Source organism: Mchenga conophoros, linkage group LG17 (assembly GCF_057382185.1).
Source record: "Mchenga conophoros isolate Kocher_MC1m ecotype Shallow Benthic linkage group LG17, M_conophoros_male_GT1.1, whole genome shotgun sequence".
Classification (NCBI taxonomy): domain Eukaryota; kingdom Metazoa; phylum Chordata; class Actinopteri; order Cichliformes; family Cichlidae; genus Mchenga; species Mchenga conophoros.
This window is the reverse complement of record NC_140542.1, coordinates 8718365-8726943: the sequence shown is the minus strand read 5'-3', so window position 1 is coordinate 8726943 and position 8579 is coordinate 8718365. Positions and strand designations below refer to the sequence as shown.

The 8579-nt window shown below is 40.8% G+C and overlaps 1 protein-coding gene and 1 non-coding gene across 3 annotated transcripts; one reads left to right on the top strand and one right to left on the bottom strand.

Moving 5' to 3' along the window:
• Positions 1 to 2357: 2357 nt before the first annotated feature.
• Positions 2358 to 7482, bottom strand: LOC146555043 (histone-binding protein N1/N2-like). 2 transcript variants are annotated; one of them, XM_085252488.1, is made up of 15 exons: positions 7271 to 7482; positions 6827 to 6871; positions 6613 to 6726; positions 6277 to 6357; positions 5904 to 6010; positions 5336 to 5611; positions 5081 to 5148; positions 4762 to 4832; positions 4560 to 4633; positions 4284 to 4472; positions 3897 to 4069; positions 3738 to 3815; positions 3577 to 3648; positions 2989 to 3120; positions 2358 to 2559 (listed from the first exon to the last, which is right to left on the bottom strand). In XM_085252488.1, the coding sequence occupies exons 1-15, from the start codon at positions 7306 to 7308 to the stop codon at positions 2521 to 2523; spliced, it is 1557 nt and encodes a 518-aa protein (XP_085108614.1). In that variant the 5' UTR covers positions 7309 to 7482; the 3' UTR covers positions 2358 to 2520. The 2 variants fall into 2 exon arrangements, with proteins under 2 accessions (XP_085108614.1, XP_085108615.1); XM_085252489.1 differs by lacking the exon at positions 5336 to 5611 and having other exon boundaries at positions 7271 to 7478.
• Positions 7483 to 7954: 472 nt separating this feature from the next.
• Positions 7955 to 8027, top strand: trnam-cau (transfer RNA methionine (anticodon CAU)). Its single transcript has one exon. It is a non-coding gene; the product is annotated as a tRNA-Met (tRNA).
• Positions 8028 to 8579: the final 552 nt, after the last annotated feature.

The window sequence follows — 8579 nt, the reverse complement described above, 5'->3', positions numbered from 1 at the left end:
CAATGATCTGTTACAGTGCTTTTGTTCTTGTTTTGTTTTTTGAGTGTGCAAGAGGACTCTGCATCTGCCAATCGACCAATTACCCTCCAGCATAAAAACATGCATCATGACACCTAAATTTCTTCTGTGGAAACCATTTTCCTCCATTTCTCTTGCTTTAAAAACAAAACAAAACGTGTGAATATGAATTAGCTTTCTTTTTATGAGGTTAAATCATGTTTGTGCTGCAGAGCCCCGCAGCAGGCAGGTCAGATCCAGCCACTGTGGTACAGATGATTGATCTGCAGGCAAACACCCAAAGCCTGGAGAGAAATCAACCACCACCAGCAAGCAGCTGCCACCGCCATGGCCAGAAAGAAGACTAAGAATCAGAGTGATCACGAAGAGAAAATATGTAGTGCTCATCACTGTGTAACCCTCTGTCAACACAGCTGTGCTCAGTGAAGCCTCAATGAAGTTTACTCAGCTTGATTTTTCCACTCTAAAAAGTGATTTACTCTTTGAAGTTTATGGAGATCAGATTCTGGTCCAACATTTGTTTCCTGTGATTAGTTCTAACACCCCAAAAACAGGGATAAATTAGAGTTGTGTATAGAGGCAACAAAGAATATAACTGAGATATTGGTTTAGGTTGCGGGATCCAGTGAGCCAAAAAGAAAAAGCATTGCCATGGAGGTGGAGCGGTTTTTGCAATACAATTCTGCAAAATCTGTTCTTGGGTAGTTCTTTGAGGTACAGAGCAAAATACATGCACTTTCCTTAATATTTACTGCAGTGTTATGTGCCAGTTTTTGGAAGGGAATTACCAAGTACCAGGTGTTAGCATGATTATATCAACTCGAGGGAATGTTTTGAAACTACAGGACTGGACAAAGAGCCACACTGTTAAGATATTTTAGTGCTACAGGGACATGATTAGAGTGATAAAAGTGCTGCTGAAATTAGTCACAGAAATACATATCTTGCTTAGTTACAGCCACCTTGTGTCCGTGTGTTCTACAGCTCCAATGACTGAGACCGAGCTTGTGTTGATTTAAAGGGTCAAGCTTCATCAGGTTGCCAGTTTGCAGGCCAAGACCGAGAGAAGGAAAAAAAGGAAAGAAACTCGCAAGCCCAGGATGCCACCTCCTCTATCTCCGCTTCAGCAAAAAGAACTCCATTTATACACCCGTTTCAGTTAAGATTTCTAAAAGATCCAAAAGACAAAGATGTGTCATTCAGGACAGTTTTAAGTACTAAACTTCACTTTATTGCTGGTGGTTTTCTGTGACGAGAATTCATAAACTCTGTTTGTTACCCAAAGAGCATATTATATGTTGCCATCATAAGCCATCACAAATCATGATTTGTTGTTTTTGTAATGCTCTGAGACTTGTAGTTTTTTTTAATGACTGAATATAACCTGTAGAGCACTTCAGCAGGCTTCAGATGAGCCAAGAACAATCGGGCCGTTGGTGTTTATCTAAAAAGAAATATGATTAAAACAGTAACTCGTCCTGAGTTTAATTCATGTGTAAAGATAAAATGTTAAGACTTGCACACCTGCAGGGGTACTCAAATTTCAGGAAACTGCATCCAGCACCTGGCACAGATTGCTATTAATGGGTGCTGATTATACATGTCCCAAATTAATCTTGAAAATAGCATGTTTCTTTTACTCGTAAGAACAGTTTCACTCCAATTTGGAATCATTAATAAACACTCCTGTCTGTCCTCAAAGCTCCACAGCAGCCACTAGAGGGTGCCAGTGCACAGTTTGTGCCAATAAGTATTGCCCAGCTAAAAAGCAGTAGCATATATTCATTAAGTGTTCAGTCCTCAGTTTCAAGTTGCAGACTCTTTGTTTAGGTACATGGTGAAGCAAGTAATACTTCAACTCATCATTTGTCTCCTTATTAAGGTGAAAAAAAAAAAAAACAAAAACATGGAGCACATTTGGTGTATTTGGTCAATAGCAGAGACATGCAGTGTGGAAATGCCTAATAATTGCAGCAGTGGCAAAATATAAATATGCAGTTTTTATAGGTTAGGATGGCTCTTCATGTTTGAATTTGATGCCACAGTCCTTCACCTAACATACCAGGCCAGTCAGGAGCTGAAAGACATGGCCATACAGAAAGCACCCCTTCTTATCTGCATTGATTCAACTTCTGTCTCTTACTTTACTCTCATAGGGAGGCCTTCCAATAATATGTAGGGTGGTGAAAGATTCTGTGAAAATGGTTCTTTACATAATTTATACAGTCCAAAAGTTGTTTTGGACATCTGCTCATAAGTGCATAGATGGTTTCATGTGAAATAATTGGAAGGGACTACAGGTGTGACATCAATGGACTGAAGAAATCAATATTGCATAGTTACATCTGCAGATTCTTTATTTTTACTACAAGTATACAAAAACTTGACAGACAAATCTATGAAAATGGATCTTATTTACAGAAACAAGAGTGCTGAAAGGTGTATAGGGGCTGGACAGGCATGACGTGCTGGTTTCTGAGCTCAGTAAAGAGGTGAAGACTGTCACGCCGGGGACTCGACAGATGCAGACTGGGTGGCAGACTAGAAGGAAAACAAACCAAACAAAACAAACACTGCAATTAGTGAATGTTAACATAAGAGGCGACAAATGAGTGAAGAATTTTAAACCTGCAGGTTTGTCAGATATTCACTTGTTCCATTTGGTAAACTTTCACAGAAAGCATGAATTTTACTTTTTCAAAATTGCCTTCAGCTACAGCAAGATTGATGCTGTGTAGTTTAAGTGGATAAATCATTCAAAGACCGAGAAAACCTCCTTCACTACAACTCAATTAAGGACCCACTCCAAGTTCTCGCATGCGTCCAGTTTTAACCTTTATGAAACTAAGGAGTCTTCTTGTTCCACCAGAAACCACATTTAGGTATGGACTCCTGGCCACCAGCCAGCTACAGCAGTAGTATCACAGGGCAATCCTGCTTCAGAAGGTAAGAGATAAGCCTATCACTCGCCTCCTGCGATTTCCCCTCCTGGACTCCATTGCCGTTGCTGGCACTAGAGTCACCGCTGCCATTAACTGTGGCTTCCTGTTTCGCTTGTTTAGCATCAGTGTCCTTTACTGGGCTCTCGTCCTCTGGTTTCCTCTGTGCAGAAACAAAACCAGGACAGGGAGGAAGAGAAGACTGAAGGCTTCTGTACACAAACCGAAATTGAAGTGATCCATTACCAGTCATTAGGAAAATAATAACTTAATGAACCATGCACACAAGCCACACCAAATCAAAGCTTAATTTCAAGCATAAAGTCCCATCTACATGCGCACACAGCTCTGGTTAGGAGCCACACCACACAGGCTTGCCACTGATCTGCAGAAAAATCTAAAAATGAATTTTACAACTGCAACCAGCAAAGACAGACCTCACAACAAAGACAAGCAGCACATGCCACAGCTTCAATGCACTGATTGAACCCAGTACAATTCCACGCTGAAGGTTTATTCCTTCACAGATTAAATGATTGGCATGAGAAAAAGCAAAGTCCATTTTTCCTCTTCACTGAGAAGAAGCCAAAGGGGGGTGGGAGACATTAGAGAGCCTCACCTTTTTCCTGACGAGGTGAGAGATGTCAGAGACCGCTTTGGAAGATGAGGAACTCTCAGTTTTAACTGGAACCTAGAATACACAAGTTTGAATCCCACCAAATAAGTAACACAGGTGGCAAAATGCTTTATTTAGCATGTGGCACCATACAGTACCCTTACCTGACTGGTTGTTGCAAAAGCTGCCGATGAAGTGCTGCCATTTTCACAAAGGAATGCTGATGAAGTTGATGCACCACCCTGAAAGAGGAGAGCCAAATACAATTCAAGACTACTGAACTAGTAAACCCAGGTGCAAATTTCACCATCCTGTGTACCCACTAGTGTCTGCTGGATGGCCTGTGAGGCAGCACTGGCTGTTTTCTGGCTTTCCTTGGCATCCTCCACTTTTTCCCGGATGTCAGGCAAAAGCAGCTTTAGCTCATCCAGCTCAGTTTTCTCCTCTGCTGCTCCATCTGCGCCTTCGGCTGCATCGATCACCTCCTGCAGCATTGCTGTACCAACAACCAGATCAGAAAGTCACAACATGGAAGACAACACAATTACAGCCTTCTGGGACCGTTTATGTTTTGGTGTTCAGTGGGTGTCGTGTCCTCTCCCAAAGAGATGCAGTGCTATTCATACCTACAAATCACAATCATTATTTGGATTTCATATATTAAGTGCAAAAAATAAAATATTCAGTTGAGGGGAGGAGTAAATTCTTACCCAAACGGGTCTCAATGACCTTTATGGAGCTGTTGTAGTGCTGGATGGCCTGGCTGTACTGATCCATATAGCAGAGCGTAGTAGCAACATGGTAGTGGGTCTCAGCCAACAGACGAATGTGGGGAGGCAAGTATTTCAGCTGCAGGGCAAGACACTCCTGGAAGTCATCAAGTGCCTGAGGATAGTTACCTATGGGTGGGAGTGACAAGCAGTGAGATTTGGGCATTGGAGACTGTAAGGGCAGTAAGTCTACATCTTGCAGGAGCAGCAGCATACCTGATTCAGCACTGACTTCTCCAAGTTTCAGATATGCCTGGGCTGCCATTAGCTGATCCTCTGTGCTTTCCTTTCTGTGCAGAAGTAGCTTTAAAATTGTAAGCTGGCCTCAGGCTGTCACATAACAGTCAATGCAGTCTAACCACCCATTTAACCATGCAAGCGCAAATGTTCATACACATTTAACCAAATCATTCCATACCTTTTGTAGATGACTTTAGCTACTTCTAGCATTTCCCATGCCAACTGCAAATTCCCAACTTCCTCTTCTTCCTGAAAGGAGGGTGGGAGCTGTGTTGGTCAATAGCCACTAACACCCAATCATGACTATTCAGCAGACATTTACAGTACAAACTACTTCAGGCACCTGATATCTGCATTTGTAGGAAAATGTTTTTCAATTCTTAAGTTAAAATCCAGAAGAATTAAGATCTTTGTGATCATAATGTCATAGTAAAGAAACACGTAGCTACACTGCTTGCAAATTATTTACTTCATTGCACAGTTCTATAGGAACTCGCCTTATCTTGTCCATTTTTCTCTCCATCATCATCGTCGTCATCATCATCATTATCGTCGTCGTCATCATCTGTTGAAGCAAAATTATACAAGTTCTAAACATCGCCTCATGTATTAAAGTCAGAAACGTGCACCACAGATTTGTGCCTGCATTTCCACCCTTCACCACTGCAACACCTGCTGAAGTGGACCGTTTAAATATCAACTGTGCACCCATCCACACACCAGAAGGTGCTCTTTGACTCAAGCTCTACTACCCTCCGTTTCCTCTTTGTCCTCATCACATCCTCTCACTGGTTTCACCCCAGTCCCATTGCCAGTCTGCTCTTCTGAACTGTCAGCCTTCTGTTCAATCTCAGTTTCTTTTCCAAGTGATCCTTCCCACACACTTTTCACAGAAGAAACTCCATCCATCTCAGTTTCCTGAGATAAGCTCTTCTCATCCCCAGTCACAGGAGAATGTGGATCCTCAGCCTTTTCCTTCTCTGCCATTGCGTCACATACCTGCTGTCGCAGCTCATCTCTTGTTTTTTCTGCACCAGAGTGGCACATATAACTTGATCTTTCAGATAATGATTTATAAATAACCAAGCTGATTCTACTGACGATTTCGCCAGAGCGCTTTTCTGGCAGAAGGGATTGTAGTAAGACACTGATATGTAAAATAAAGTCTAAAAAAATTTTAAAAAGCCCAGTAACTGGAAATCTAGTACTAAATGTAAACAAAGGCAGTTTTAGGTCCCATCTTTCATTACATATAATCTTACTACACATGCTAAAATTATCTGTGCGCTTAAAAAAAATCTGCAGCACCTAAATACTGACCATCAAGGTTGTCTGGACTCTCAACATTTGAGCTGCTGGGCTGCTCCTCTTCCTCTGATTCTTCTGGGACTCCCTCCAGGGCATTGCCAAGGACACTGTTCTCCATCCTATTTATATGAAAAACAAAACAACCCAACATAGACAATATTGCTGAAGTCAAAAATAGGTGCAGTTCATGAAGGAACCAATAGAATTCGTGTCCAAAAGCTGTCACTATGAACAGTTCTTGTAGGCTAAGAAGCAAACATTATTCCTTTGAAATAATGCTGTGTCAACAACAACAAAAAAAAGTTTTAAATACATTTTTTTTTAAGTATTATTTTCACAGGTGCAGCTTTTAGGGAGTATGTTTAAGATAAGAAATTTGACAAACCTAGCAAGTTCCAACAGAGATTTCCCACAAAGGAAGAAGGCCTCGCCACACTCATCTGCAGTGTCCCCATATTTTTCAGCCCTAGATGGAGAAATGCATTTGTTGTTTTGTTTGTTTTTTTTATTAAATTAAATTGTAATCCAATGTAGTGAGGTAGTTATGAAGCTAAAGTAAAATTTAATCCTTTGAAATAATACATTAAAATACTTTACTCCATTTGGAAAAATATATTACAGAAATCCATCCATTTCAGCGGGAAAAGAAAAATCCATAATCAAGTTTCAATTTCTAACTGTACAGTGACAGCACTAGTGTTTCACATCAAGTCTTACTCACAGCATGCTACAGGCCTCCTGGAAAACATTGACAGCAGAAACAACATCCCCCATCACCAGATGCCTTTTCCCTGTGCCAATCAGTTTCTTTGCCTCCTCCAGAACTTCAACTGAGCTACAAAAGGAACAGAAAACTCGCGTTAGTTATACTGACTAACTGTTAGACTAAGTGACTAACAGTTGCGGAACAATTTGCCATTAAACTGGATACTCACCTGCCTGCTGCAGCAGCTGTCGATGAGCATGGCTTCTCCTCTGCACTGCAATAGTTTAAACTTAAGTTCAGTCAATGCTTATGCAAGTTACCTGATTCTGAAGTACAGAGTCCACGCTCCAAACTTTCACTACTCAGTAAATGCCCGAAGATAGCTACGCCTCATTGCTGTTAGCATCGTGCAGTTGTTAGCCAACTAGCTTAACAGTATGAGGGCAGAGTTATGTTATCAACGTGTGCAGCTGCCGTGAAGTACTGCTAAGCACGTAGTTGTTTTTTTTGTAGAGTATCACTTTCTGGAGATATCGTTAAAATAGCTTATATCCAACACCTATCATCAAGGTTTGCCTACGTTCTCCGCGTAATTCAGCTAAGGGCTAGCAAGCTGTGTTTTCCCTGCATACGTTATTGTGGACCTGAGTGAAAAATGACAAACGACTCTTACCTCTCAGAGCTCGACGCGACGGACGTTTCCTCTGGCATATCTTCAGAAAGGCAGTAAAGACGCCGGAAAAGGACAATAAACAACGGTCTGTTATTCCGCGAATAAAGTACAGACAGACCCTATAGGACAGCCTTTGTTGGCGCGCTTAAATAGAGAAAAGAAGGATTTCTATTTCCGCTTAACTTGGAACGCGGGAGATTGGATTTAAAGGGGCCGTAGCAACTATCGTGATGCGTTTAGGGTCCATAGGAAAGACAATTGTTAAGGTTAAAATGAGCGTACGAAACACTACGACACGTTGGCATTAGAAATAATAGTAGTACTGCTATTACAGTTAATAATAAGGGACTGGGCGAGGGTGGTAACATTTTAAAGTTATAATTAGAAATTGTAATGGCTGTACAATTAATTACATGTCATGAATAAAAATGTCCTTATCAGATACATTAAGAGACTTTAGCCATATACAGTTACAAGTTGGCTCGCTAACACAGCCACAACCTACATTTGTCAAAATAAATGTAGGACAATGCAAGGTTACTTCTAATACGACATGTAGTACTGGTTATCCTTTACCGTAGACGTGTGTATACATCTACTCGAATCTCAACCTTTTAAATAAATTGTGAAACTAGGGCTGATTGTGATTCTTTTGTATGTTTTGGTATCGCAGCTTCTCGTGTGGCCTCGTTGGCGCAGTAGGCAGCGCGTCAGTCTCATAATCTGAAGGTCGTGAGTTCGAGCCTCACACGGGGCACTGTTTTTTCGTCGTTTTTGAATGCTTTTTCCCTTCTTGCCGTTTGTTTCTTAAAAGATTAGTCGTCACACTAGTAAAACGTAAAGAAACAATAACAAGAATTTAACATATATTCAGGAAACTTAAGATTAAAGGTTTCCCTCTTCATTTAGTCAAAATACAAATTAAAACTGTTAAAAGCAGTAATGTTAGCCTCTTCAGAGTCGACGGTTGATTTTTCCTAGTAAAATTAGCAGTAACACGTGTGAAGTGTACAGCGAGTTTTTTTTAGACCATTTTTTTCACCGATCAAGATATGGAGCTGAATGACAGAAAAAAATGAGACATCTGAATGGCATTGCTTAATACCAAGTCCTGTATTACAGAGAATGTAAGCTGACGGGATACAGTATATATTTTCTATGTATAGTTTATGCAATTGTCAGATAGCTCAATATCTGCTTTAATCAGAGCCTTTTTCGGCTGTTAGACCCAAAGTTCTCAGCAGGTGGCGCCCATGCTCTACTTTTAAATCCCATTTTATTCTTCACTTCATTCGACTGCTCTCAGAAA

Excerpts from the sequence above, each read along its gene's own strand:
- LOC146555043 (XM_085252488.1), bottom strand. The coding sequence starts at position 7,308 with ATGCCAGAGGAAACGTCCGTCGCGTCGAGCTCTGAGAG. Across the intron at positions 6,727-6,826 it reads ACAGCTGCTGCAGCAGGCAG|CTCAGTTGAAGTTCTGGAGG; the intron begins GTGAGTATCCAG and ends TTCCTTTTGTAG. Across the intron at positions 6,011-6,276 it reads TCTCTGTTGGAACTTGCTAG|GATGGAGAACAGTGTCCTTG; the intron begins GTTTGTCAAATT and ends TCATATAAATAG.